The 25,710-nt window shown below is 41.0% G+C and overlaps 1 protein-coding gene across 1 annotated transcript in view; it reads left to right on the top strand.

The window, feature by feature from the left end:
• The window catches only part of DSG2 (desmoglein 2), a 50,502-nt gene that overhangs the window by 11,181 nt on the left and 13,611 nt on the right, over nucleotides 1-25,710 (top strand). The window contains exons 2-9 of the mRNA XM_018039429.1: nucleotides 8,101-8,136; nucleotides 10,794-10,928; nucleotides 15,797-15,958; nucleotides 16,084-16,228; nucleotides 17,063-17,229; nucleotides 19,992-20,129; nucleotides 20,243-20,428; nucleotides 24,191-24,456. Coding sequence (XP_017894918.1) covers nucleotides 8,101-8,136; nucleotides 10,794-10,928; nucleotides 15,797-15,958; nucleotides 16,084-16,228; nucleotides 17,063-17,229; nucleotides 19,992-20,129; nucleotides 20,243-20,428; nucleotides 24,191-24,456 — 1,235 coding nt within the window. The remainder of the gene's footprint in view (nucleotides 1-8,100; nucleotides 8,137-10,793; nucleotides 10,929-15,796; nucleotides 15,959-16,083; nucleotides 16,229-17,062; nucleotides 17,230-19,991; nucleotides 20,130-20,242; nucleotides 20,429-24,190; nucleotides 24,457-25,710) is intronic.

The following is a 25,710-nucleotide window of genomic DNA, read 5'->3' as shown; positions in this document are numbered from 1 at the left end:
ACCACCCTTATGGCAGAAAGTGAAGAGGAACTAAAAAGCCTCTTGATGAAAGTGAAAGAGGAGAGCAAAAAAGTTGGCTTAAAGCTCAACATTCAGAAAACAAAGATCATGGCTTCTGCTCCCATCACTTCATGGGAAATAGATGAAGAAACAGTGGAGACAGTGTCAGACTTTATTTTTTTGGGCTCCAAAATCACTGCAGATGGTGACTGCAGCCATGAAATTAAAAGATGCTTACTCCTTGGAAGGAAAGTTATGACCAACCCAGATAGCATATTGAAAAGCAGAGACATTACTTTGCCAGCAAAGGTCTGTCTAGTCAAGGCTATGGTTTTTCCTGTGGTCATGTATGGATGTGAGAGTTGGACTGTGAAGAAAGCTGAGCACCGAAGTATTGAGGCTTTTGAACTGTGGTGTTGGAGAAGACTCTTGAGAGTCCCTTGGACTGCAAGGAGATCCAATCAGTCCATTCTAAAGGAGATCAGTCCTGGGTGTTCTTTGGAAGGACTGATGCTGAAGCTGAAACTCCAATACTTTGGCCATCTCATACGAAGAGTTGACTCATTGGAAAAGACTCTGATGCTGGGAGAGATTGGGGGCAGGAGGAGAAGGGGGCGACCCAGGATGAGATGGCTGGATGGCATCACTGACTCGATGGACGTGAGTCTGAGTGAACCCCGGGAATTGGTGATGGACAGGGAGGCCTGGCATGCTACGATTCATGGGGTTGCAAAGAGTCGGACACGACTGAGCCACTGAACTGAACTGAACTAACCATGGACTCAAAGAATCACAACAGAAAGCTTAAAAATCATCTGCTTAAGGCCGATAGTCTATTAGCCAGGAGCAGCTATCATCCAGTGACTTGTAAGTCCTGGGTTCTGTTTGTTAAACTTGTCCTCCAGGGTTCTGTTTGTTAAGCTCATCAAGGTGACTTCAGAAAAGGAAGTCTTTTCTAAAGGTGCCGACCTCGGGAACAAAGAGGCATTGATTGTAAAACTGACCTTCCCCCATTCCTTTGCAGGCACACACAGACACACAAAAAACCAATTACTTTCCTTCCAGTTACCAAGAAGGCCAGTTTTTACAAGATGCATAGGTTCTTCTAAAGATAGAATTTTTTTTTTCCCTAATCAGTAAATTGGGACTCTTTTGAAGGATGTGTCTGGTTCATCTAAAAACACTGCTTGTTTGGCTACAGAAACTAGAAGCTTACTTTTCTTCAGTCTTAAATGCTGAAGGCATGTCATATATGTGACATTTTTCAATCACCAAGTTCCTTGTGAGAAAAAAAAAAAGTTGCAGATTTCATAGCTGAGAGAAACCATAGTGTCCGCTTTGTCCAGACATCCTTCTAATGCTTGAAATCCTTTCATACCATCCCCACAGGGCATCACTCAAATTTACAGAACTGAAACTATTCAAAGAGAAGTGGGAAGGAGTAGAAATGCGGGACAGAAGACAGCGTGTATCAGTTACTCCATTTGTATTGTCTGCACCAGTTTGGAAATTTCCATCAATTCATGGTCCTCCAGAACTTGTATGACCTTCTTGACCCTAGTTATTGGGGTAACTTTGAATTAGAAACACATGGTCTAAGCTAGGGTTTCTGAAGCTTGGCACTTTGCCATTTAGAGCCAGAGAGAGCCGTGTTGGCGGAGGGGCTGTCCTGTGCATCACAGGAGGTTGAGCAGCTTCTCTGGTCTCTTCTTCCCAATAGTTGTCGGTAGCACTCACTTCCTCTTCTCCCCCACCCCAACACCCCCCCCCCCCAACACAGAACTCTGCTTCGATGAGCAAAAACGTCTCCAGACTCTACCAAATATCCCAGGTGTCCACAGGGAGGTGGGGGCGGGTTTCGGGTGTGTGTGCACCAAATCTCCCCCAACTGAGAACTACTGTTCGAACTTAAGAATGTGTGCTGTGAGGTGCAAGCCCTAAGGAAACGTCCAAACCATCTCCTTTAGGAAGGAGTATTAGGGCTGCCGTCTGTGGGGTCGCACAGAGTCGGACACAACTGAAGCAACTTAGCAGCAGCAGCAGTTAAGATTTCAGCCATCTCCTTAGTCACGCAGAGTTCCACAGTTGACAAAACATTGGTACAGGTCTCTTGGGGTTTTTGTACCATAACTGTGGAGCAAATATCTCAGTCTGTCACCTCTTTATTAAGTGTCTGTGAAAATAGGCTACTGCAGTCGATGGTTCTAAAACACAAATAGCACAACTATAAGGTTGATTCCAAGAAACCCTCAGTTTTAAGTGTTAGTCGCTCGGTCGTCGGTCGTGCCTGACTTTGTGACCCCATGGACTGTAGCCCACCAGCCTCCTCTGTCCATGGAGTTCTTCAGGCAAGAATACTGGAATGGATTGCAATTTCCTTCTCCAGGGAATCTTCCCCACCCAGGGATCAAACCCCAGGTCTCCTGCTTTGCAGGCTGATTCTTTACCAGACCCCCCAGGGGCTTCAAAATCTATTTTGGTAAGTTTTTAAGGAAGCATACTGAATTACTGGATTTTCACAAAATGAGCCTACCACGTAAAGAGCAGCCAGATAAGAAGTATAACCAGCACCGCGACACCATTTCCACCGACTCCCTCCCCCTAGCAGCACTGCTATGGTGCTCTCTCACACTCCTGGCCTGGCTATTCCTTTTGCAGGGCTCTGCCTGACTTGCTGTCTCATCCCATTCCAGTCTCTCTAAAGATATAACCTCTGAGAGCCTCCCTGAAGTCCTAAATCCCTCTCTACCACCCTGAACTTGCTTGAATTTTCCTTGCAGCTCTTATTATCACACCCTATTTGTGTCCATCTTCCCAACATGTAAGAATCCAAGAGGACAGAAACACTCTAATTTAGCATATGGTGGGAGCTTGGAAAATTAAAGGCATGGTTAAATCCAAATTTCTGAAATTTTAAGGTGAGAAAAATTCATTCAAGTCTTAGAAATGAGGAAATAGCATCATAATTCTATTCATTGAGTGCCTGCTATGTGCCAGTCATTGCAGTAAGTACATGTATGTATTATTTCTTTTACTTTTATAATAACTCTGCAAAATGGATGTTATTAGGCTGCTTTCAGATATAAGTACCAAAAGCCAGCTAAAAGATTAAATAAAAAGAATACTTATTATCTCATAAGAAGTGGTCCAGAGATAGGGGCTGGTTCCATATTTGAGCAGTCCTGTAACTCAAAGATGTTATGGTTTCAGTTTGGCTTCTCTGCCATCTTATAAGCTTTCTGCTCATGGTCACAGGTGGCCCTCGCCATTCCAAATATCACATCCTTGCTCAGCAGTCTCCAGAAGCAGGTACAAAGAGAGGCTGTGCATTTGTTTTCTTCTTATCAGAGGGAAGAATCTTCTGGAAGCTCCTTGATATCTCATTGGCTGAATTCTCTTACACGCTGTTATAAATGTAATGTTTGTGTCCTAACCCAAATTCATATGCGGAAGCCCTAACTTCCAATGTGATAGCATTTGAGGCTGGGGCCTTTGGGAGGTAATTAGGTTTAGATGAAACTTTTGCTACTCTAAATAATTCAAACAGCCTCTAGTAATAACAAAGTTCAGAAGAAAAGCCCTATCTTTATGCCCTCTCCTAAAAAGTGGCGTGGAGACTGGAAACAAGATTGTAAGGTACTACACCTACACACCCAGATCTTGGCTTCTGAATACCATTCAGTGTTAGAAATCAAGGCTTCCTGATGAAATGGTTCATTCTAAAGCTGGGACAGAGAAAATACCAGATGGATCTGGAATATCTAGTAATACTAGACAGTAAGAAAGAGTTCAAATACCAAAGCTTGGGGACGTGTCAGAGGGACATAGAATTTAACCGTCAAGATCTTCCAGTGGCCACAGCTGGAACTATTGGAACACCAAAATAAATAAAATAGTGTTGGATTATAACCCACAGAGTAACATCAATATGCATGAGTCCAAGCTGATAAAAATGATTGAATTAGTAAATGAGTGAGAGAAAAAGAGACAAATCTTTCTCACAAAAGAATTCCAAACAACAAGCATAGATTCCCAGCGCCTGTGAAGCAGAGCTTAACCTCTCTCCTCCGGCATATGGCCATTCAGCATCTCCACTCTGAGGTGAGCTCGACTTAATGACTCACTTCAAAGAATACAGCACGTGAAGGGAGAGTCGCAGCTTTACAGAAGAGAAACCTACAAAGGCTGCTTTAACAAATACTGTCGCGTGGGTATCACGCACCCCGATATGCTGTGATGAAAAGGGCACTTCACCACCACTCTGTGGTATTCTTTACAAAAACACACCGCCCAGTTCTAAATGTAAGAAAAATAACAGATACATCCAAGTAAGAAGATACTCTGCAGGATAATTGGCCAGAGTCAAGGCCTCAAAGCGGTCAAGGTCATAAACAAGGAAAGCCTGATAAATGGTCACAGACTAGAGTGGATTAAGGAAGTATGACAACTTCCTGCAACATGGGGCATTAATGGAGGAAATGCTGAAATCTGAAGTGTGGAGTTTAGTTAGCCGTACCAATGTTGAGCTCTTAGGACTGAAGTATGGAGTTTAGTTAACTGTACCAATGTTGAGCTCTTAGTTTTGACAAATGTACCACAGTTGTTTAAAATGTTAACTTTAGGGGAAAATGAATAAAGGCACTCGGCACTCTCTCTACAATATTTGTGTAAATCTACAAATACCCCTGAATTAAAAATTCAGTTAAAAAGAAATGTGTGAGGAAACCAATATTGTATGTCAGATAATACTTCAATTAAAGAATTTAGGGAAATTCTCGAAAATCAAATGCTGCAATGGCAGAAGCATGTAACAACAGTAAAAAGTAAATGGGATAAAACCCCTTGAGAAGCAATGGGCAATGAAAAAAACAAAGTGTATGCTAGACAGCTGTTGAAACTGGTTATGTGTATGTTCATTGTCCTGTTAACTCTGCTTTTGTATATATAGTCATAGCGCATCTTACTCCATATCTGTAAGTTCTGTATCCAAAGTTCTCCATTCACAGAGTGATGAGTAAATTGCAATGTAAACATTTTAAGCAGTTAAAAATAAGTAAATTCATGAAATAAAAGATTCTCTGCTTTCAAGATAATTAGCAATCAAGAGTGACAAAGCTTCTTGGGTCATCTACTGAGATAATAATGAATAGGTGAGCTTTGTTGTCTGTATCCCTCAATGAATGAATGATGTTGTATATTGCAGCTCTACAACTTTTGCTACTCAAAGTGCGGTTCAAGAACCTGCAACATAGGCATCATCTGAGAGCCGGTTAGAAATGCCAGGGGTAAAGCTTAAATTCAGGCATATTGAAATGAAGTCTTCATTTTAACAAGAACCCCAGTGAACAAAATACAGATTAAAACTTAAGAAGCACTGCTTATAGTCATGTAGTTTTCTACATTTCTTAACAAGTAACATTTGAAAAGGTACACTCCAATAAAAAATGAAAATACTTTTATAAAGAGTTTACATGTGACTTGAAAACTACGAACTGCCCCCCTTTACTTATATCCTGGAATATATATTTGGTCAGAATAACATTTACGTAAAGTTACATATAATATCACACCTTTGCTAGCCCCAATAAGATTCTAGGGAAGAATAAAAGTGGCGAATATATTACCTGGGCAACTCCTCAGGAGAGTTTGTTCAGAGAAAACAGTGGTTAGGAGACTGGGCAAGAAATGTATCACATTTTAAGAATGTCCCCTGATGATGTGACAATGAGGAACCCTGAATCTCATCCCTATTCTTTCCCTTCGAAAATACCCACCAGAGGAACATGCAGAGAGGAGTAATCCATTCAGCATTGCTTTCCCTTTTTTGTTACATCACACCACCTTTGAAAGTACATAATTTGGGGAGCATGACTTTGGATAGAGGTATCTCTAGCCATTGCTAGCTGGTAAACTAGTAACAAGATGAGGAAGAGATAATATTCTGACTATAAAATAGAAAATTAGCCACAGTTGTTCATCTGCGCAAGAGAAACTCATCCTACAGGCTGAACACTATCCCTAAGTACCTCTTTGCCAAGTGGAAACAAGAACACGTACTACAAGGTAGAGGAAAGAAAGGGAAATGAAAGATCAATGTGTAGAACAGACCCTGCGAGACGCTTCAAAAGGATGTAAGCGAAAGAGACTTAGGAATTTTAGGGAAAGCCCTGCTTTCCATGATGTACCCATCAAGGCTTCATGGATCCATGTGACCTGAGATGCCACATTAAAAAACAGCAGGAAAGCCTGAGAAAAATCCAAATTTAAGACAGATTACAAAGAATACATAAACAGCAGGTGAGGACGTAAAGGCAATAAATACAGATTTCAGTTTGGAATTATAGTGGAATCAGGATATGGACAGTAGATTAAATGTTGGCAGAAACAAGGAAAAGTTCTGATTATTTTTAAGATGGTGAAGATCTAAATATGTTTGGCCATTATTGGTGAAGGAAATAAACATTTGATTAGCAAATGAAGTAGCAGATCCAGGTAAAAGATAAGTGGAAGGAATAAGGTTCTTGAGAAGGTAAATGTGGGAGAGTAGGTGGAAAAGTTGCAAATAAAGCACACAGATGATGGTTAACCTTGAAAAGGCATTAGGACGGCTCTTCCTTAGGGAAAGAAAGGAAGGAGAGGGAAATCGGAGATACAATCCATCAAATAAAATGTGGGGTCATTTCCTAAGAGTGAGTGGGCTCAGGAATGTGGTCAGTGTGAGGGATGCAATACAAGAAGCAAAGATAAGGCGATTGTATAATTTATAGTCTGAGTGAGCACACTGTTGAGAATGAAGGAGATGCTCACAGACAGGATGTCTGCACAACAGAACTCTTCTGAACAAACATAAACATACCCTGGAAGCATCACTGCTGTGAAGGAAGCATGGATGTGTGGCGGGTCCCTTCAGCTTCTATGGCCCTTCCCAGCAATGTTGCCAATACAAGGTCCAAGAGAATCATAGTTAGGCTTCCAGAGTTGGGGAAAAAGTGAGGCCAGAATATTAGAACAGCAAGAGACTGAGAATCCCTGAGTCATAGACAACAACTTTGGAATGGGTGCAGCCATGTGCTAGCATTGTCCAACAGAATTGTCTGCAATGATGGAAGTGTTCTTAAGCCTCTTACCTCATGTGGCAACCGGGCAAATGAATTATTAATTGAAAATAATTAGCTTCCCTGATGACTCAGCGGTAAAGAATCCGCCTGCCAATGCAGGAGATGTGGGTTCAATCCCTGAATGGGGAATATCCCTTGGAGAAGGAGGTGGCAACACACTCCAGTATTCTTGCCTGGCAAATCCCATGGACAGAGGAGCCTGATGGGCTACAGTCCATGGGGTTGAAAAAGTCAGACATGACTTAGTACCTAAACAACAGCAACTAGTCACGTGAAGCTACCCTACTAGAAGTGCTGGTTCATATTAAGCCAAGAGATTAATGTACTATAAAGAATGCAGCAGGTGTCGGAAGGCAAAATGGGAGTTTGTTGTGCAGATTGAGCGTATATGTAACTATATTTACATTTACATAGTTGTGAATAGCGATGAAATCCCAAGTGTGACTGCTTGATAAGAACCAAAGAAAACAGCTAGTGGGGGCGGGGGGGCGGGTGGTTGTTGAGGAATGAAGTCTGCATATGGGCAGTCATGTGTGACCCGCAGGGCATGATGGGAGTTAGTAGGGGGCAGGGCTAGGGGGTGCATCTCGCTTTAAAGACCTTGAGGAAAGCTACGTGGGGCCCCGAGAACACGAGGTGAAAACCACCGGCTAAGGAGAGAAGGATCAGGGAGTGGCTCAGATTCAAGATGAGTCTGCCTTTGTTTTTCAGATGGTAGCTGTGTTCTGAGTTGCTGGGGGAGGCAGTGTGCATCTAAAGGAAGCTGGATTTGGGTTCTGCTCTCCGGCTCTGGTCTTGGTGGGGAACAAACAGGAGAATTAAAATGTGTTTCCTTTTGACAAAGGAGGAGAGTGGTGGTTAAACACACACATCCTTTTTTAGTGTCTATAATATGCTAGGTGGTAGGTTACTCATTAGTGAAATATTTAAGCTGAATTGACTGATACGTTGTATTAAACAACAAATAATTTTTATTTTCTAGATCTGCTTTGACTTTGGAAATGGACTCCATTTTGAGGTAAGAAACAAAGGGGATTATTGAATTTTATAGAAGACAGTTGTGCCTTTACCAGATTGAAAGCACACACTCCCACTGAAACCGCTAGGTGGCGTTTTGAGGGAGGTGCCTCGGAGCTGTGGTCCTTTATGTCTCAGCACAGGAAACAATTCAGCGAGAGGCAGGCATAGTGATAGGTAAGAGATTTACTAGAATAGGATGATTGTGAGGCTTCCAGGCAGGTGGTCAATGTTGTGCTGCCCGGAATATTAGTGGGTTACATTTTTATAAATAAAAGGAAGAAAGGGAATGGAAAGAAGATCACCTTGTTTTTCATTCTTTGATTCTTAGGTCATTAACTCCTATGTGTTGGGTGGGGGAGTTATTGACCCTATATGGTGCATCCTTCATGGCACTTTGGAAAAATTATATTAGGTCTCAGTACAGTGCGGGTCTTTCACTTTGAAATGTCACCTTCCCGTTAATTATTGTTTTTTGTATTTGCAGAGAGTATGTCTTAAGGGTCATTAACTTGTTGTCACTGGGCAGGTTTGGGGCCTTATTTTCCACTATTGTTTTTTTATTTTGGGACATGTCTTTTGCTTCTGTTACATGGTTTTGTTGTTAAGCAAGTTAACTTGGTTATCTTGTTAAGCAAACCCATCTAGCTTCGATGCTAAGCGACTTGTTCAGCTTTATGAATTAAGTAAGCCCACATTGTTTTGGGATTTTTCCATTACTTGCTTGAGTGATTATTTACTTACTGTTGTCTCCCAAAGCCCACTGAAGTTCCCTCTCTATTAACAGAGTCCTAATGGGATTTCTGAGCTAGCTTTTGGTTATCCTACTCTATCCCTGGGGCTTCCCAGGTGGATCATTTCCCGCCTACCAAGCAGGAAGTGTGGGTTTAATCCCTGGGTCAGGAAGATCCCTTGGAGAAAGAAATGACTACCCACTCCAGTATTCTTGCCTGGGAAATCCCATGGACAGAGGAGCCTGGTGGGCTACAGTCTCAGTTCAGTTGCTCAGTCGTGTCCGACTCTTTGCAGCCCCATGGACTGCAGCACACTAGGCTTCCCTGTCCATCACCAACTCAACAGTCTATGCGGTGGGCTACAGTCTGTGGGGTTGCAAAGAGTCAGACGTGACTTAGCAACTAAACAACTCTATCCTATCACCTCAGACTCAGCCATTCCCACTGAACCACATTCACAGGAACCTCTACCCAGGGAAGATTATGCAGCATTTTTGACAATCTAAATATCCGTCAGTGAGAGAATGGTAAAAGTAAAACAACTCATGGTACATGAAGGAATGTCCATGATGAGGTACTGAGTGAAAAATCAAGGGACAGAATGTGATGTATAGTATTGGGTTGGCCATGAAGTTTGGGGTTTTCCATAAGCTGTTGCAGAAAAAAACCTGAATGAACTTTTTCGCCATCCTAATATAATTCCATTTTTATGGGAAAAAAAAAGGAGACCTTTTTTACATGTGCAGCTGTATGATCATAAGAAAATATCAAAAGATATTTATCAAGCTGTTAACAATGCATTTTCTAAAACATGAGTGAAAAACTGGAAGGCTGTTTTACATTTTTACGTTATAAACTTTATATTATTTTAATGTTTTGATACATAATTAATTTTTTTAATTATAGAAGAATTTTTCCACTGAAAACAAAGGAAAAAAATCAATGATCTAGTGATAACCAGTGTAAATATTTTGAAGTAAAATGCAAGTTATTATATAAAGCAATAAAATGAATAAAATGGTAAACTTAGTATAAAAATCATCTCTGATCTTAAAATACTAGGTCATTTAATTTTAATACTGCATTAAAATTTTCCTTGGATAAAATATATATTCATCTATTAAAGCCCAACTGAAAACTTATAGATTAGTTTTCTGCCAAGTTTTTGATAAACCAGAGATGGGCCATTTAATCCTTTAACTTCATTCTTAAAACAATAAATTCATTAACTGACACTTTCACTAGTTTTAGTTAAGTTGATATCAACAGGTTACTGATAATTTTGTCTTAAAGCAGTAGTAATTCATTTTTAAATTATAAGCCACCACAGAAAAATAAGACTTCATTTTCAGTTCTTGACTTGCTGTGTCAATTGTAATTTGCCCATTTGTAAGGTCACTAAACTACTCTAGCCTTTTTAAGTCCTCCCTCTGGGAGATCTTTCCTTGCAGATAAAAAAACAACAAAACAAAACTGCTTTACTGGTTTGGAAACAAGCTCTTCAGGTAGATAGTGTTTGTTCCAGAGTATATGTTTTCTCTTTGAAAATGAAACCTGTGCATGTGTGCCAAGTCGCTTTAGTCATGTCCAACTCTTTGTAACCATATGGACTGTAGCCCTCCAGACTCCCCTGTCCATGGAATTCTCCAAGTAAGAATACTGGAGTGGGTTGCCGTGCCCTCCTCCAGGGGATGTTCCTCACCCAGAGATTGAACCTGTTTTTCTCTTATGTCTCCTACGTTGGCAGGTGGGTTCTTTACCACTAGCACCACCTGGGAAGTCCAAAGCCTATATTAAAGCCATATCAAAAAGTATGAAATAATTTATACCTTAGAATTTGCACAGCTTTCTCTCAACTTCTAGTACATTTTATGATTCCTTACTAATGTTTTACTAATTTTTTGGCAACATTTTATTGCTTTAGGCCTTACACTCAAGAAATGAAAGCAAGTTGCTTCCTAAACACATTCACCCAGTGAGACAGAAGCGTGCTTGGATCACTGCCCCTGTGGCCCTCCGGGAGGGAGAGGACCTGTCCAGGAAGAATCCGATTGCCAAGGTACTGTCTAAAGAGGGAAAGGAAGTACACGTATGAAATGTGGTCTGAGATCGTCCATGTTCACTGTAAAATTTTAGGACTGTTCCATGAGGTACTCACTGAACTTTTTAATATTCTAGATGTCACCCTGAAGATCCACTTTCCTGTTCTAGAAGATGCAGCATTAGTGGTGAACATGTATTTTATGGAGGGCTTTGATTCAGCTGGGCCTCCCTGGTAGCTCAGCTGGTAAAGAATGTGCCTGCAATGCAGGAGACCCTGGTTCGATTCCTGGGGTGGGAAGATCTGCTACAGAAGGGAGAGGCTACTACTCCAGTATTCTTGGGCTTCCCTGGTGGCTCGGCTTGTAAAGAATCTGCCTGCAATGAGGGAGACCTGGGTTCGATCCCTGGGTTGGGAAGATCCCCTGGAGAAGGGAACAGCTACCCACTCCAGTATTCTGGCCTGGAGAAGTCCAGGGGATCTCAAAGAGTTGGACATGATTGAGTGACTTTCAGTGTTTGATTCAACTGAGAGTGGACTCAGGCACCAGTTGAATCCTTGTTTAACAGAGTGTTAACAATGCTTAAAAGGAGATCTCATCATCTGTTTTCTCTAGACCCTGCCTAGGTTCTCTGGCAGGAGCCCTGTGAATTGGACTGACGAAAAATAATTAACAAGAGAAAAACAAGCTTAGTAACGTGTCTGTATGTGCTCTGTGCTCAGTCAGTTCAGTCCTGTCTGGCTCTGCTGCCCCATGGACTATAGCCTGCCAGGCTCCTCTCAGTTCATGGGATTCTCCAGGCAAGAATGGGGAGTGGGTTGCCATGCCCTCCTCCAGGGGATTTTTCCAGACCCAGAGATTGAACCGCATCGCCTGTGTCTCCTACATTACAGGCAGATTCTTTACCCGTTGAGCCACCTGGGAAGCCCCTAGAAACTTGTCTGTCCCGCATGAAACATGTGGGAGTACCCTGAGATGAGTAAATCAAAGGTCTGATTAGGATTTGGGTTTATATAAGCTACATAGTAGAAGGACAATAAATTTTTAGAAAAGTGACAAGACAGACAAGAAAGACCTCGAATCCCCAGGGGCAGCAACCTGGAAAGGCAAATAGATGGGCAACTAATACTAGAAGAAGCTAGTTAGTCAGGTTTGTTTTGTAGATTCTCCTGGTCCTGTCTCCAGGCTGATAGGGATGTAAACTCCCCTCCAGTGATTAACTTTTTTGTCCTTGCTGTCGAGAGGGGTAGAAAGGGCACCTTACGTCCTGCTCTTGGGCAAGTAAGGCTTCCCAGGTGGCTCTGTGGTAAGGAACCCATCTGCCAATGCAAGAGACACTAGTTCAGTTCATGAGTTGGGAAGATCCCCTGGAGACGGGCATGGCAACCCACCCCAGTATTCTCACCTGAGAAATTCCAGGAAAAAGGAGCCAGGCGGGCTGCAATCTGTGGGGTTGCAAGAGACAGACACTACTTAATGACTAAACCACAACAGTCTTAGGCAAATAGGAGGGGGACAGAGAGTTTTTCGTGTATCTGCTTCTTCTCAATCGCTTTCAGCTTAAAACTATTATATCAGAGTCATGCATTCTGCCGCCCTACCCATGAAAGTAGTTTTCAAAATGAAAAGAAACTGCTATCTAACTCATCTTGCCTGAAACAGTTTGGGTTTACGGCCATTGTCCTGACCTAATTATTAATAACTCCCCTTTCAACTCTTAAAATGCCCTATTGTTTTGATAAATAATATGGTAGTTCCATTCATTTGTATCTTAGATTTAGCACGTGCAAAGTCTGAACCCTTGCTTTTTCCGAAAGCTGTTCTCCCTAAGTTCTATCCATTTCAGTAAATGGTACTATAATTTTTTTCAGTATTTTCAAAACTGTAGCAGATACTGTCAGTTCTATGCCAAAAGTGTATCCTGAACCTGCCCACTTCTCTCCACTGCCACGCTTCTCATACCCATCAATGTCAGCTCTGACCTGTGTTGCCAAAAGCACCCTGACCTGGTCTCCCTGCCTTCACTCTTGCTTGCCCCTCCCCCACCACAGTCCATTCTCCAGAAAAAAGCCAAAGTTGTCTTCTGAACTGAAATTTTCATCCCCTTCATGAGGCCCTTTCAACAGCTGTACACTGCAGTGGAAGAAATACACTCCTCACTTCTGCCAACAAGAGCTCTCAGGATTTGTTGACTTTGACCTCCTCTCTGACCCCAGCTCCTCTCAGCCTGTATCCCACACTCTGCCACCTCCCTAAGCTGACGCAAGCCCAAAGCCCATGCCAGCCTCCCACCCTTTCGTTGTTCAGTCGCTTAGTCGTGTCTGACTCTTTTCGACCCCATGGACTGCAGCACTCCAGGCTTCCCTGTCCTTCACTATCTCGCAGAGTATGCTCAAACTCATGTCCATTGAGTCGGTGATGCCATCCAACCATCTCATTCTCTATCTTCCCCTTCTCCTGCCCTCAATCTTGCCCAGCATCAGGGTCTTTTCCATTGAGTCAGCTCTTCTCATCAGGTGGCCAGAGTATTAGAGCTTCAGCTTTAGCATCAGTCCTTAGCACTTGCTGTTCCCTCTGCTTGGAACCCCTCCCCATAGGTATTTGCAGTATCTCACAGCATAAAGCCTCTGGCCAAGAATTCCCTTCCCAGCCTCACCCCATCCACTTTGATCAGCTCGGTTTATAGCTCATTCACCTCCAGGCGGAGAAGGCAATGGCAACCCACTCCAGTACTCTTGCCTGGAAAATCCCATGGACGTAGGAGCCTGGTAGGCTGCAAGTCCATGGGGTCACGGAGAGTCGGACATGACTGAGCGACTTCACTTTCACTTTTCACTTTCATGCATTGGAGAAGGAAATGGCAACCCACTCCAGTGTTCTTGCCTGGAAAATCCCAGGGACGGGGGATCCTGGTGGGCTGCTATCTATGGGGTCACACAGAGTCGGACATGACTGAAGCAACTTAGCAGCAGCAGCAGTAGCACCTCCAGGACATTATGTCATAAGTTGTTTGCTTGTTGTCTGGTTCCCCCAGTACAGTGTAAGCTCCCTGAGGGCAGGGCTTGGTCCTCAGGACTCACAGCTTGTGCACACCCTGTGCCCCGAGCGAAGCCAACATCCTGTAAACATTTGTGTGAATGAATAAATGTTCATAGGCAAGTGGTACCTTCATCTTTCCAACCTTATAAACAGCACACACAGCAAGCTCCTTTAAAAAAAGAGCAGCCAGGAACAGAAGACACTTTTCCTTTTTCCAGCAATATATTATTTTGATAAAAGTCCTCTTAAATCTGAATGTTTGATTATGGCTTTACATGAAGTGAGTGAAAGTCGCTTAGTCGTGTCTGACTCTATGCAGCCCCAAGGACAGTAGTCTGCCAGTCTCCTCTGTCCATAGGATTTCCCAGGCAAGCATACTGGAGTGGATAGCCATTCCCTTCTCCAGGGATCAAACCTGGGTCTCTTGCATTGCAAGCAGATTCTTTACAGTCTGAGCCTCCAGTGAAGCCCATGACTTTACGTAATAGTTTGTATATAAGCAGTTAAGCTTTCTGGTTTGGTTAGTGCTGGTTTGATGAGATATCTGAGTTATTCACTCATTCTTTCAATAGGTTTCCCTAAAATACATGGATTCAGTAAGCATTAATTATTCTTCTTATTAATTTTAATTATAAAAGTTTTTAAGAGTAAAATTTACATAAAAAGCAAAACATTCTGTTGTATTTCCCCAACTTTATAGATTCTTTATCTAAAAGTAATACTGTCAACAGCTTAGTATCTTCCATATCTTTTGAAATACATAAGTATGTATATACTTACATACTCTTATGTGCATACCTATGTATATGCAAACCAGCTGCTAAATTCACACACAGTTTGATTTTATTTTTAATATAAGTGAAATTATATATATAGTCAGCACATAAAGATCTAGGATATTCTCTATAAATACTGATGTATGTGTATACACGTACACATGGGTTGTGTGTGTGTATGCATGTACTTGGCAAAAAAAAAAAAAGAGAGAAAGATGAAACACAGGGAAAAACAGTGAAAAGTGATCACCGGACCGCCCCAGGGTCCCCATTCCTCCAGGAGCAGAGCAGGCGTGGCAGGAGGTTGGAGCCGCATCTCATTCTCAGCAGCACCCTCAGCCCCAGAGCATGTTGGGAACCCTGTGGGAAGCATGTGTAGCTAATTCTGAGATTTCAGGATGAAGAGCTGGAGGGGCAGAGGTGGGTAATGGCTTCAGTGATGTCTGAAAAGAGAAATTGAGGATCCAGTAGGGGGGCGACAGAAATACACTTAGCGATAAAGAATTAGAGATAACAGAAATGGCAAACAAACAAGTTAGAGATACAACTAGAGCTCTTTCTAGGGGAGGAAGGTGTTAACTACAGAAGTCCCCCAGGTTAGAAACTCTAATCTGCAGGAACATTCCAAGTAGGCGAAGCGCTTGACTATTTTAACCTTCCTGTGAAAGGATGCCTTACTCATACCTTCCTGATGAGAAGAGTTATTAAGGTGGTTTTGAGTCTGCAAATGTTACCTTACCTAAATTTAAAATCCACTCTTACCAAGATGTACCCCCCTAATGATATCTTAATTTCATAACAACCCTAAGAGGTAAGCAGAAGTGTCTCTTCACATTGCAGGTAAGAACACTGACGTGTGGGAGGGTAGGTAACCATCAGCATCCCACCTAGTGTAGCTGTGACATGCCTAGACCCGGGTGCTCTGACCCCAGCACCTCTGCTCTGGATCACCTGTGTCTCCCACCTCCCTCCTTTCAACATCCAACAGCTTCAGAGCGAAATTTTCAATTAAAACCATTACCTGTAAGTTAGCGTTTAACTTGAAGCATTCCTTCTTATTTTTATGTTAGATACACTCTGATCTTGCAGAAGAAAAAAACCTAAAAATTACATACAAATACACTGGAAAGGGGATCACGGAGCCGCCTTTTGGTGTGTTTGTCTTTAATAAAGACAACGGAGAACTGAACGTTACCACCATTCTAGATCGAGAAGAAACGCCATTTTTTCTGGTAAGACCAGTTTATGCATTTGTAGCTTTTCTTGGGTAATAGTTACGTTTTATTATGTTTTTGAAATTGTGCTACTTGAATGACCTCAGCCTAAATGCCTTCTATTATGTATGTCATGATTCCAGCTAACTGGCTACGCTTTGGATGAAAGAGGAAAAAACTTAGAGAAACCAATAGAGCTCAGAATTAAAGTTCTTGACATCAATGACAATGAGCCAGTGTTCACACAGGACGTCTTTGTTGGGTCTGTTGAAGAGCTGAGTGCAGCAAGTAAGAGTTTATTGTTTTTATGAATGAGTACCCAAGATCATTCTGTGCCCAGCATGTCACTGAACACTGAAGCCTCTGTCTTTGTGGAGGCTGACTGTTACCCACAGGAGAAATAATAATAAACTGATTGGTCTAGATTTGGAACTGATTTTCTGTTTTAAGTTTTTTTACCCTCAAAACAGATACAGTAGATTGATGTGCTAGGTTAGGTATGTGTTGCAACTTGTCAGTTTCACCCTGTGTCAGGAAAGTGGCCATAAGATGCTATGTAAACAAATAGGTATGGTTGTGTTCCAGTAAAGTTTTATTCACAGAATCAGGTGGCTGGCTGGCTTGGGCCCACTGTCCGTAGTTTGCGAACCTTAGACATATTATTTCTACCTCCAGGCTTCAATGCAAGTGTTAAATGCAGCTTTCTATATGGGGGCTTGCAGGAGAAATTTCTCTTTGATCTGAATGTAAAGAATAGCTATGCTTCTCCTGAATTGCTTGTATTTTAATAAGCATGTATGTGTATCTGTTCATTTTTCTTTTTTTGTATTGGTTATTAGAAATGTGATAAGCAAATCTGTGGCCCTCCTATAGCGTGTCCAGGACTTCATCTTAAAAATTATATATACTAACCTCAGCCTCACTTTTATCTTATTTTTTCTATTCCTACCTCCATTCACACTTGCTCCCTCAAGCAATTAAATTCTTTGATCTTAGTAAACTGAATTTGATACATACCTAAAATCCTTTTTGGAACAAGCTGATATGATATATAAAATAATAACAACATAAGTGTGCTAAAAGTTGTGTTTCATCTTGGACCCCTTCATTTTCTGCTATCAGATACACTTGTGATGAAAATCACTGCAACCGATGCAGATGAGCCCAACACTCTGAATTCTAAAATTTCCTATAGGATCGTGTCTCAGGAGCCTGCTAGTTCTCCAGTGTTTTACCTAAATAAAGATACAGGAGAGATCTATACAACCAGTATTACCTTGGACAGAGAGGTAAATTAATATTTCATGTTATTCGTCTTTTCTGCTCTCCTCTCCTTCCAGTTTATTCTCTCTCTAGTCTAATTTTCTGACTTTGTTTTGTGTTACTCACTCATAGGATAACTCAGAATGATCCTCCTCTAGGGATGTGCTGTCTAGTATCATAGCCATCAGTCATATGTGGCCGTTGGCCACTCGGAATGTGACTAGTCCCAATTGAGATGTGCTGTAAGTGGAAAATATACACCAGATTGGGAAGATATAATATGAAAAAAAAAAAAGAAGAATGTTAAAATATCACCTTAATAATTTTTGGTTGATCACTTGTTGAATTGATAACATTTTGGATAACATGGGTTAAATGAAATTTCTTTGTTTAAAACTAGTATCACCTGGTGTTTAAATAATCCCCTGTCATTACTGTAAGTAGGCATCATGGTAAAGGAAGAGGAAGATAATCAACCAGAAAACCCCCCAAATGTTTTTATAAATGAAAAGGCAAACCAATATACTTCTACTCTCCCAAAAAAAAAATAAAATTTAGTATCAACTGTCTCTTTTTACCTTTTTTTTAAATTATTTATTTGGCCACACCATGTGGTTGTGGGATCTTAGTTCCCCGACCAAGGATTGAACCCAGGCCCCAGCAGTGAAGTGCCAAGTCCTAACCACTGGACCACCAAGGAATTCCCTCTTTATTTCTTTTTCATGTGGCTCCTGGAAATTTTTAAATTACGTAAGCATTGACCTAGGGCCTCTCCAGTCAGGATCTGTTTGCTAGAGAGTTCTAAAGCAATGTTCCTTACTTTGTGGTTCTGTAATGAAACTTCAGGAATCTTTCCTACTGCTAATACATTTTCGGAGGGAGGAAAAGAGGTTCCATTACTCCTGTTTAGAGTAATAGAAGTATTTGTAAAGGAAAGAGTTATTGTAAATCCCAAATTGGAGGAAAATTTGAGTTGTTTCCTAAAGGATACTTTCTCAAACATTTCATTTTTTAATTTCTAAGTCAAAGGGAACATTTTAGTTGAAAAGAGAAGACAAGATTTTGTAAATGCTACACATATAAAGATGTTAACAGCATGCATGGTAAAATGTTGATGATCCTTAGAGCGCTGTATTGTCATCAAATATAAATCATCATCAGAAACAATCAGTGTATTTTGTAATGCTTAAAAAAATGATTTAACTCTGGCCAGAGAGGAAGAGGATTCGGGTCAACATTCCTTTGATATCTTTCTAAAGGATAGTTAAAGTGTTAGTCGCTCAGTTGTATCTGACTCTTTACAACCCCATGGACTGTAGCCCGCCAGACTTCTCTGTCCGTGGGATTCTCCAGACAAGAGTACTGGAGTGGGTTGCCATTCCCTTCTCCAGGGGATCTTCCTGACCCAGGGATTGAACCTGGGTCTCCCGCATTGCAGGCACATTCTTTACCATCTGAACCACCAGGGAATCCCTAAAGAATATTATTACTCCTAGAATTCTACTCTACCTTTTCACATAAAATGAGAATGGAAAAGCACTATTTTAAAGTAGTAGTGTGATTCTGTCTCTGAAACATTTAGCAAAAAAAAATACTGGCTGTCACTTGCTGGGCAAGCCATGTGCCCAGTGCTATTCCAAGCCTTTTACATGGATTAACTCAGTTAATGAACCTATAAACCCTGTGAAGCAGATCCAGTTATTATCCTCATTTTATGTAGAAGGCAACCAAGAGTCAAAGGGATAATGTGTGTCCGACATAGCTAGCATGTCAGAATTGGAACTCAGGCAGCTGGTCCCAGAGTCTCTGCCATCGTGCCTTTCACTGAGCAGTTTTGCTCTGCACAGGGTCCCGGGCATGGGCGCTTGCTGCCTGGCTCCTTCTTAAACTTCAACCACACTGATGGAGCCATCAGAAGGGACCACATGGAAGAGACAGATCCCCTTTGGAGTAACATCTGAGATGTTGTTCTCTAGGTCGTGTTCTCCAAGAATCTTCTTTCCCGTGCACCAAGTTTTGCCTTTACAGACCCAGTGTTCTTGGGGGGTTAAGTCTTCATGACTTAACTTTTAACCTAAAATGAAGTGTGGGCTAGAAAAAAAACTAATTTCTAGAGTCTCATCACTTCCAGTGTAATGCTGGCTACCTTTTGAAAGCACTTTTGTGCCTAGACTATTTTAAGGAGAGACTCATCTCCTGATAAATATCACCAATGATGTAATTAAGAATTTTGATGTCAACAACGGCTCTAGGCTTTTCTGCCCTTTTAAAAAAAGCTCTGATGGCAAACAGACAGTATCTTCATAGAATTAACAGCAGGTCATGAGATGTCTTTTAATATTTACTTATTTATTTTTGGCTGCTCTAGGTCTTTGTTGCTGTACCGGCTTTTCTCTAGTGGCAGCGAGCGGGAGCTGCTCTCTAGTTATGGTGCACAGACTGCTCATTGCGGTGGCTTCTCTTGTTGTTTAGCACAAACTGTAGGGCCCTCAGGCTTCAGTAGTTGCAGCTCCTGGGGTCTAGAGCACAGGCTCAGTAGTTGCGGCGTACAGGCTTACTTGCTCCGAGGTATGTGGGATCATCCCAGATCAGGAATCGAACCTGTGTGTCCTGCATTGGCAGGCAGATTCTTTACCACTGAGCCACCAGGGAAGCCCCCATGAAACTTACTTATGAATAAAATGTACTGAGGTTCATTCCCCTGATGATAAAGTGAACTCAAACCAGAAAGACAGATTTGGGAGCAATTCATCTTCACCCCAGCTGGATCTTTTTCATTGCCTTGCAGGAATACAGCAGCTACACTTTGACGGTAGAAGCAAGAGATGGCAATGGACAAATAACAGATAAACCAGTAAAACAAGCTCAAGTTCAGATTCGTATTTTGGACGTCAATGACAATATACCTGTAGTTGACAGAAACGTGGTAACTATCATTTTTATAACAAATGTGCCTACTTACATGTCAGTCATAACTAAAAATATATCACTTATGCTTGTGTTCCATCAGAATAAAAACCTCCTGTTTGTGTTTTGCAGTATGAAGGATCAGTTGAAGAAAACCAAGCCAACGTAGAGGTTTTACGCATAAAAGTGTCCGATGCAGATGAAGTAGGCTCGGATAATTGGTTAGCAAATTTTACTTTTGCATCAGGAAACGAAGGGGGTTATTTCCGCATAGAAACTGATACTCAAACTAATGAAGGAATCGTGACCCTGATTAAGGTAAGGACTTAGTGTTCAAACCTGGAATGAGAGAAGTTGGTCAAGAGGAGGACTCGGATGTATTTTGAGCTTCAAATATTTATTAGTACTGGTGCCACAATGTTAGAGATAGGCGCCATCCCTATTTGCCCAAGTTCTATGGTTGTAAGTGGTCACACTTTGTATTTCTAATGTCAGTAGTGTGAGGGTCACATTTTGAAACACTGTATAATTCTGCTTAATTGAATCAGTAAAAATTAAAATCATGTTATAAGTATATGGGTCTTAAACATTTAAAACCCTGACTCCTACAGAATTTTTTAAACAAATTTAGAGGATGGATTTTTTTTAAAACAAAATTAAAAAGGAAGAATACCACTATATGTTAAATGGTTAATGATAGAATACCAAATTTTAAAATAAAATGCAAAGCTAAAGCTTTCAAAACATTTCATTAAGTCACAGACAAAAAATTGATTGCAGAAGCATCCACATTTTTACAACTTTATTATGCAGTAAAGTAAGTAAATCCTAATAAAGGAATGATGATAATATAATGTATAACAGAATAGAAGAAAATTAACTTGAAGTTTCATTGTAATAATTATGGATAACATTTATCAATAGGCTACCATATGTATATAGACCACTTTTTGTGAAGCAGAGGAAAACAGAATAAAATTCAGTTCAGTTCAGTTCAGTCGCTCAGTTGTGTCCGACTCTTTGCGACTCCATGAATTGCCGCATGCCAGACCTCCCTGTCCATCACCAATTCCCAGAGTTCACTCAAACTCTTGTCCATCGAGTCAGTGATGCCATCTAGCCATCTCATCCTCTGTTGTCCTGTTTTCCTCCTGCCCCCAATCCCTCCCAGCATCAGAGTCTTTTCCAATGAGTCAGCTTTTCACGTGAGGTGGCCAGAGTACTGGAGTTTCAGCTTTAGCATCAGTCCTTCCAAAGAACACCCAGGACTGATCTCCTTTAGAATGGACCGGTTGGATCTCCTTGCAGTCCAAGGGACTCTCAAGAGTCTTCTCCAACACCATAGTTCAAAAGCATCAATTCTCCGGTGTTCAGCTTTCTTCACAGTCCAACTCTCACATCCATACATGACCACTGGAAAAACCATAGCCTTGACTAGACGGACCTTTGTTGGCAAAGTAACGTCTCTGCTTTTGAGTATGCTATCTAGGTTGGTCATAACTTTCCCTCCAAGGAGTAAGCGTCTTTTAATTTCATGGCTGCAATCAACATCTGCAGTGATTTTGAATTAAAGGGAAGACAGATTTTATGATTACTGAATAAATAGATAATGGCATTAGAGACAAAATCAATTTACCTTCTTGTATTGAACTAAGCATCCTTTTTTAGTCATAGATTATAGGTGCAACCCTGCTCAGTGCTTGAGATTAAAAGCCAGTAATATACAGAAGGAGAAGCAGTCACATAGTGATGAATAATAAAAATACCCTCAATGCACCATGGTAGCACAAAAAGGAACAGAGTTACTATAAATTTAGTAGTAAAATGACAGCACCAGATTAAGAAAATTATGAATTTACTTTCTCAATTGTCTAAAGAATCGCTTCCAAAGTATAAGGGCAACCATCAGATTCCATTCACAGAAAGTTAGAGAAGATATGCAAATAGCAAGTGTGCCCATAAAGGATACCCGGCATCAGTAGCCATTAGGGAAGGTGCAGATTAAGCCTGTGTGGGCTATCACTGCACACCTGGCTAGAAAGAAGCTACAATCAGAAAAGACCAACACCACCAAGTATCAGTGAGAATATAGACAAACCAGAGCTCCTGTATATTGCCAGTGGAAACATTAAATGGGAGAGCCAGTTTGGCAGTTTCATAAAAATTAAATAGAGTACTAATCCAGTGACCCAACAATTTAGTCCTAGGTTGTTCACCCAAGAAAAATAAAGACATATACATTATCTCCAAAAAAACTTGCATGCAAATGTTCAGAGCAATGTTAATTGCAAATAGTCCAAATGCCTAATAACAGAATAGCTAAGTAAATTAAGTGTATTTAATTAGTAGAACACTATAGAAATGTTTATAAAAAGAAAATGGACAAATTGGAAAATATATATAGAGAGAGTGATAAACTGATCGAATCAAATCTAATACCACAATTTGCAAAGAACACAGTATTTGGAAAAGGGTTAATCTTTTATGGCATTAATAGCAAACCAGTTATTAATAGACATCATGGTATAAAGAAGGGGGTTAGATTCTCTTCTTAAACATTAGGCTTCCCAGATGGCACTAGTGATAAAGAATCCTGCAAATACAGGAGATACAAGACTCACGGGTTCAATTCCTGGGTCAGGACTATCCCTTGGAGAAGGAAATGGCAACCCGCTCCAGTAGTCTTGCCTGGGAAATCCCATGGACAGAGGAGACAGTGGGCTGCAGTCCATGGGGCTGCAGATTTTTAAACAAATTTGAAAACCCCTTCCTGGGTTTATATTAATATAGTCAAATATTTTTTTTTTCCTCCAGGAGGCCTCCTTTTATTTTTTTATACTAATAGAAGCAAACATAAATAGAAAATTTGCAGAGAAATGGGGAACTTAAATAGTTTCAAAATACTGCCACACCAAATACACGTGAATCACAAAGGCCAAAAAGTAACTTTACAGTGGGGAAGCCTTGGAGACAGCATCTTGATCAAAGGATCAAAATGAACATCATTAATAATGAGACAAACTAATATTATGTGTTACCTAATAAGATGCAGTGAGGTCTCAGCTTTATGATATGCTATGGGACAGAGCTGGCAGTCTGCTGCTACTTCTGTAGCCCTTTTTGCCAGAACAAACCCATGGAACAGTTTTTAAGGAATATTAACCTATATTGAATGTCCCTTAACTTTTTTTAATTAAGCAAAGAATCACTTCAGATTGCTAAAGATAATATATATATTTGAAATGATTTTGATCTTAAATAAAATAAAATTGGGGATGCTTCCTAAACATCCTTAGGCTTCCCAGGTGGTGCTAGTGATAAAGAATCCACCTGCAAATGCAGGAGGATTTGATTTCCTGGGTCGGGACTATCCCTTGGAGAAGGAAATGGCAACCTGCTCCAGTATTCTTGCCTGGGAAATCCCATGGACAGAGGAGCCTAGTGGGCTGCAGTCCATGGGGCTGTAGATTTTTAATGACATGGTATCAATTTAAGAGTTGGAGTACAGTAAGTCCCCTATATACAAGCCTTCAAGTAGTGAACTTGCAAAAATGAGAATGTGCGTTTGTGTGTCCAATCACGTTAAAGTATGAGTGAAACTGTGACTCGCCCTCCATCTCCTGTTGCTGACGACCCTTCAACTCTACCACCTCCCTCCTCCTCTCCCACCTCCACTCCATAACTCTTCTTGGCAGTTCACTGGATGCCAGCCCCAGTATGCCATCTGTTGTACGGTACTACTGTACTTCTCAAGGTACTGTACTGTAAGATTAAAAATGTTTTCTTTATTTTTTGTGTTTGTGTTTTATGTATTATTTGTTTGACAGTATTATTACAGTACTGTATAGCCAGTTGTGTTGGTTGGATACCTAGGCTAGCTTTGTTGGACTTAATGAACAAAGTTGGACTACGAACGTGCTCTCAGAATGGAATTCATTTATATATTGGGGATTTACTGTAGTCAGTACTGCTGTATTTTTCATGTTTTAAATGACTATATAATATCTGACACCAAAACCACACGCATGTGTTCTGTTGTTTTCCCTTTTAAAAGAATTCCCTCTGATTTTGCCTTTCTAGGAAGTAGACTATGAAACAATGAAGAATCTTGACTTGAGCATTATCGTCACTAACAAAGCAGCTTTTCACAAATCAATTAAGGATAAATACAAGCCGACATCCATTCCCATCAAAGTCAAAGTGAAAAATGTGAAAGAAGGCATTTATTTTAAAAGCAGCACAATCCGATTTCACACTAGCGAGAGCATGGAGAAATTAAGCCAGGGCCAAATACTGGGAAAATTTCAAGCTTTTGATGAAGACACTGGAAAAGTAACCAATGTAAAGTAAGAGATGGTTATGAATATTATTTCCTCATTCTAAGTTACTTTGAATGCTTCTTTTCAAAAATCATAATGGAATTTGGACACTTCAGTCCTTTGAACCCTGCCATTGGGGGCCTACAAACCCCAAAAGGCCTGTAAATGAAGTTTCTGGCGTTGTCACTGAGAGGCCAGGTGTTTCCCCAGGAACCCCCTTCCCTCCATGACCCGAGTGGGAGGCAAAGGCTGGCTGGGTTCAGAAAAATGATGCTGATGAACCTATTTGCAGGGGAGGAAAGGAGACACAGATAAGGAGAAGGAGCTTGTGGACACTGGGGGAGGGAGAGAGTGAGAAGAATGGAGAAAGTGGCGTCAACATGCATAGACCATCGGGTGTAGGATGGAGAGCTAGTGAGGAGTTGCACGTGGCACAGGGAGCCCCCTTTGGTGCTCCATGATGACCTGGAGAGATGGGCTCAGGGGAGGGGAGGGAAACTAGGGAGGGAGGGAGTGTATGTATAATTATGGCTGATTTGCATTGTTGTATGACAGAAACCAATGCAACATTGTAAAATTTTTTTTAATTAAAAAGTTCTGGGTTGAGAAGGCTAAATAGCAACAAAGAAAAAGTTCAGAAAGAAACTTTCTAAAATCTGTCTTTAGAGGTAAGAAAGTAGCAAGTAAAATTTACTGCAAGTTCACTTTAATTTTGATTAAGAGGGGAAAAAAAGCTGCATAATGCATTGAAATTTTAATAATGGGGAAACCAGTTTTAATTGATCATCAGCCTTGAAAATTGGTCTTCATTCAAACCAGGCTCTTTGGTCCAGGGATTGATGAAACTTGTAACGTTTGTCTTGATCCTGGTGACCTGTATTCAGAATATATTATTAGGAACCTACTAGATGCCTGAAAAGAAATGATACAAACGAACTTCTTTACAAAACAGAGAGAGACTCACAGACTTCGATAACCAACTTACGGTTGCCAAGGTGAAGAGGGGGGACAGGATAGAGTTTGGATTCAGCATGTACACACTGCTATATTTAAAATGGATAACCAACAAGGACCTACTCTATAGCACAGGGAACTCTGTTCAATGTTATAGAGCAGCCTGGAAGGGAGAGGAGTTTGGAGGAGAATGTATACATATCCATGTACGGCTGAATCCCTTTGCTGTCCACCTGAAACTATGGCAACATTGTTAGTTGGCTATATTCCAATACAAAATTTTTAAAAAAAAATTTTTTTAAAGAACCTATCATGTGCCAACCCTGT

Source organism: Capra hircus, chromosome 24 (assembly GCF_001704415.2).
Source record: "Capra hircus breed San Clemente chromosome 24, ASM170441v1, whole genome shotgun sequence".
Lineage (NCBI taxonomy): Eukaryota > Metazoa > Chordata > Mammalia > Artiodactyla > Bovidae > Capra > Capra hircus.
The sequence above is the reverse complement of the archived record's forward strand: the minus strand, read 5'-3'. Positions and strand labels throughout refer to the sequence as shown.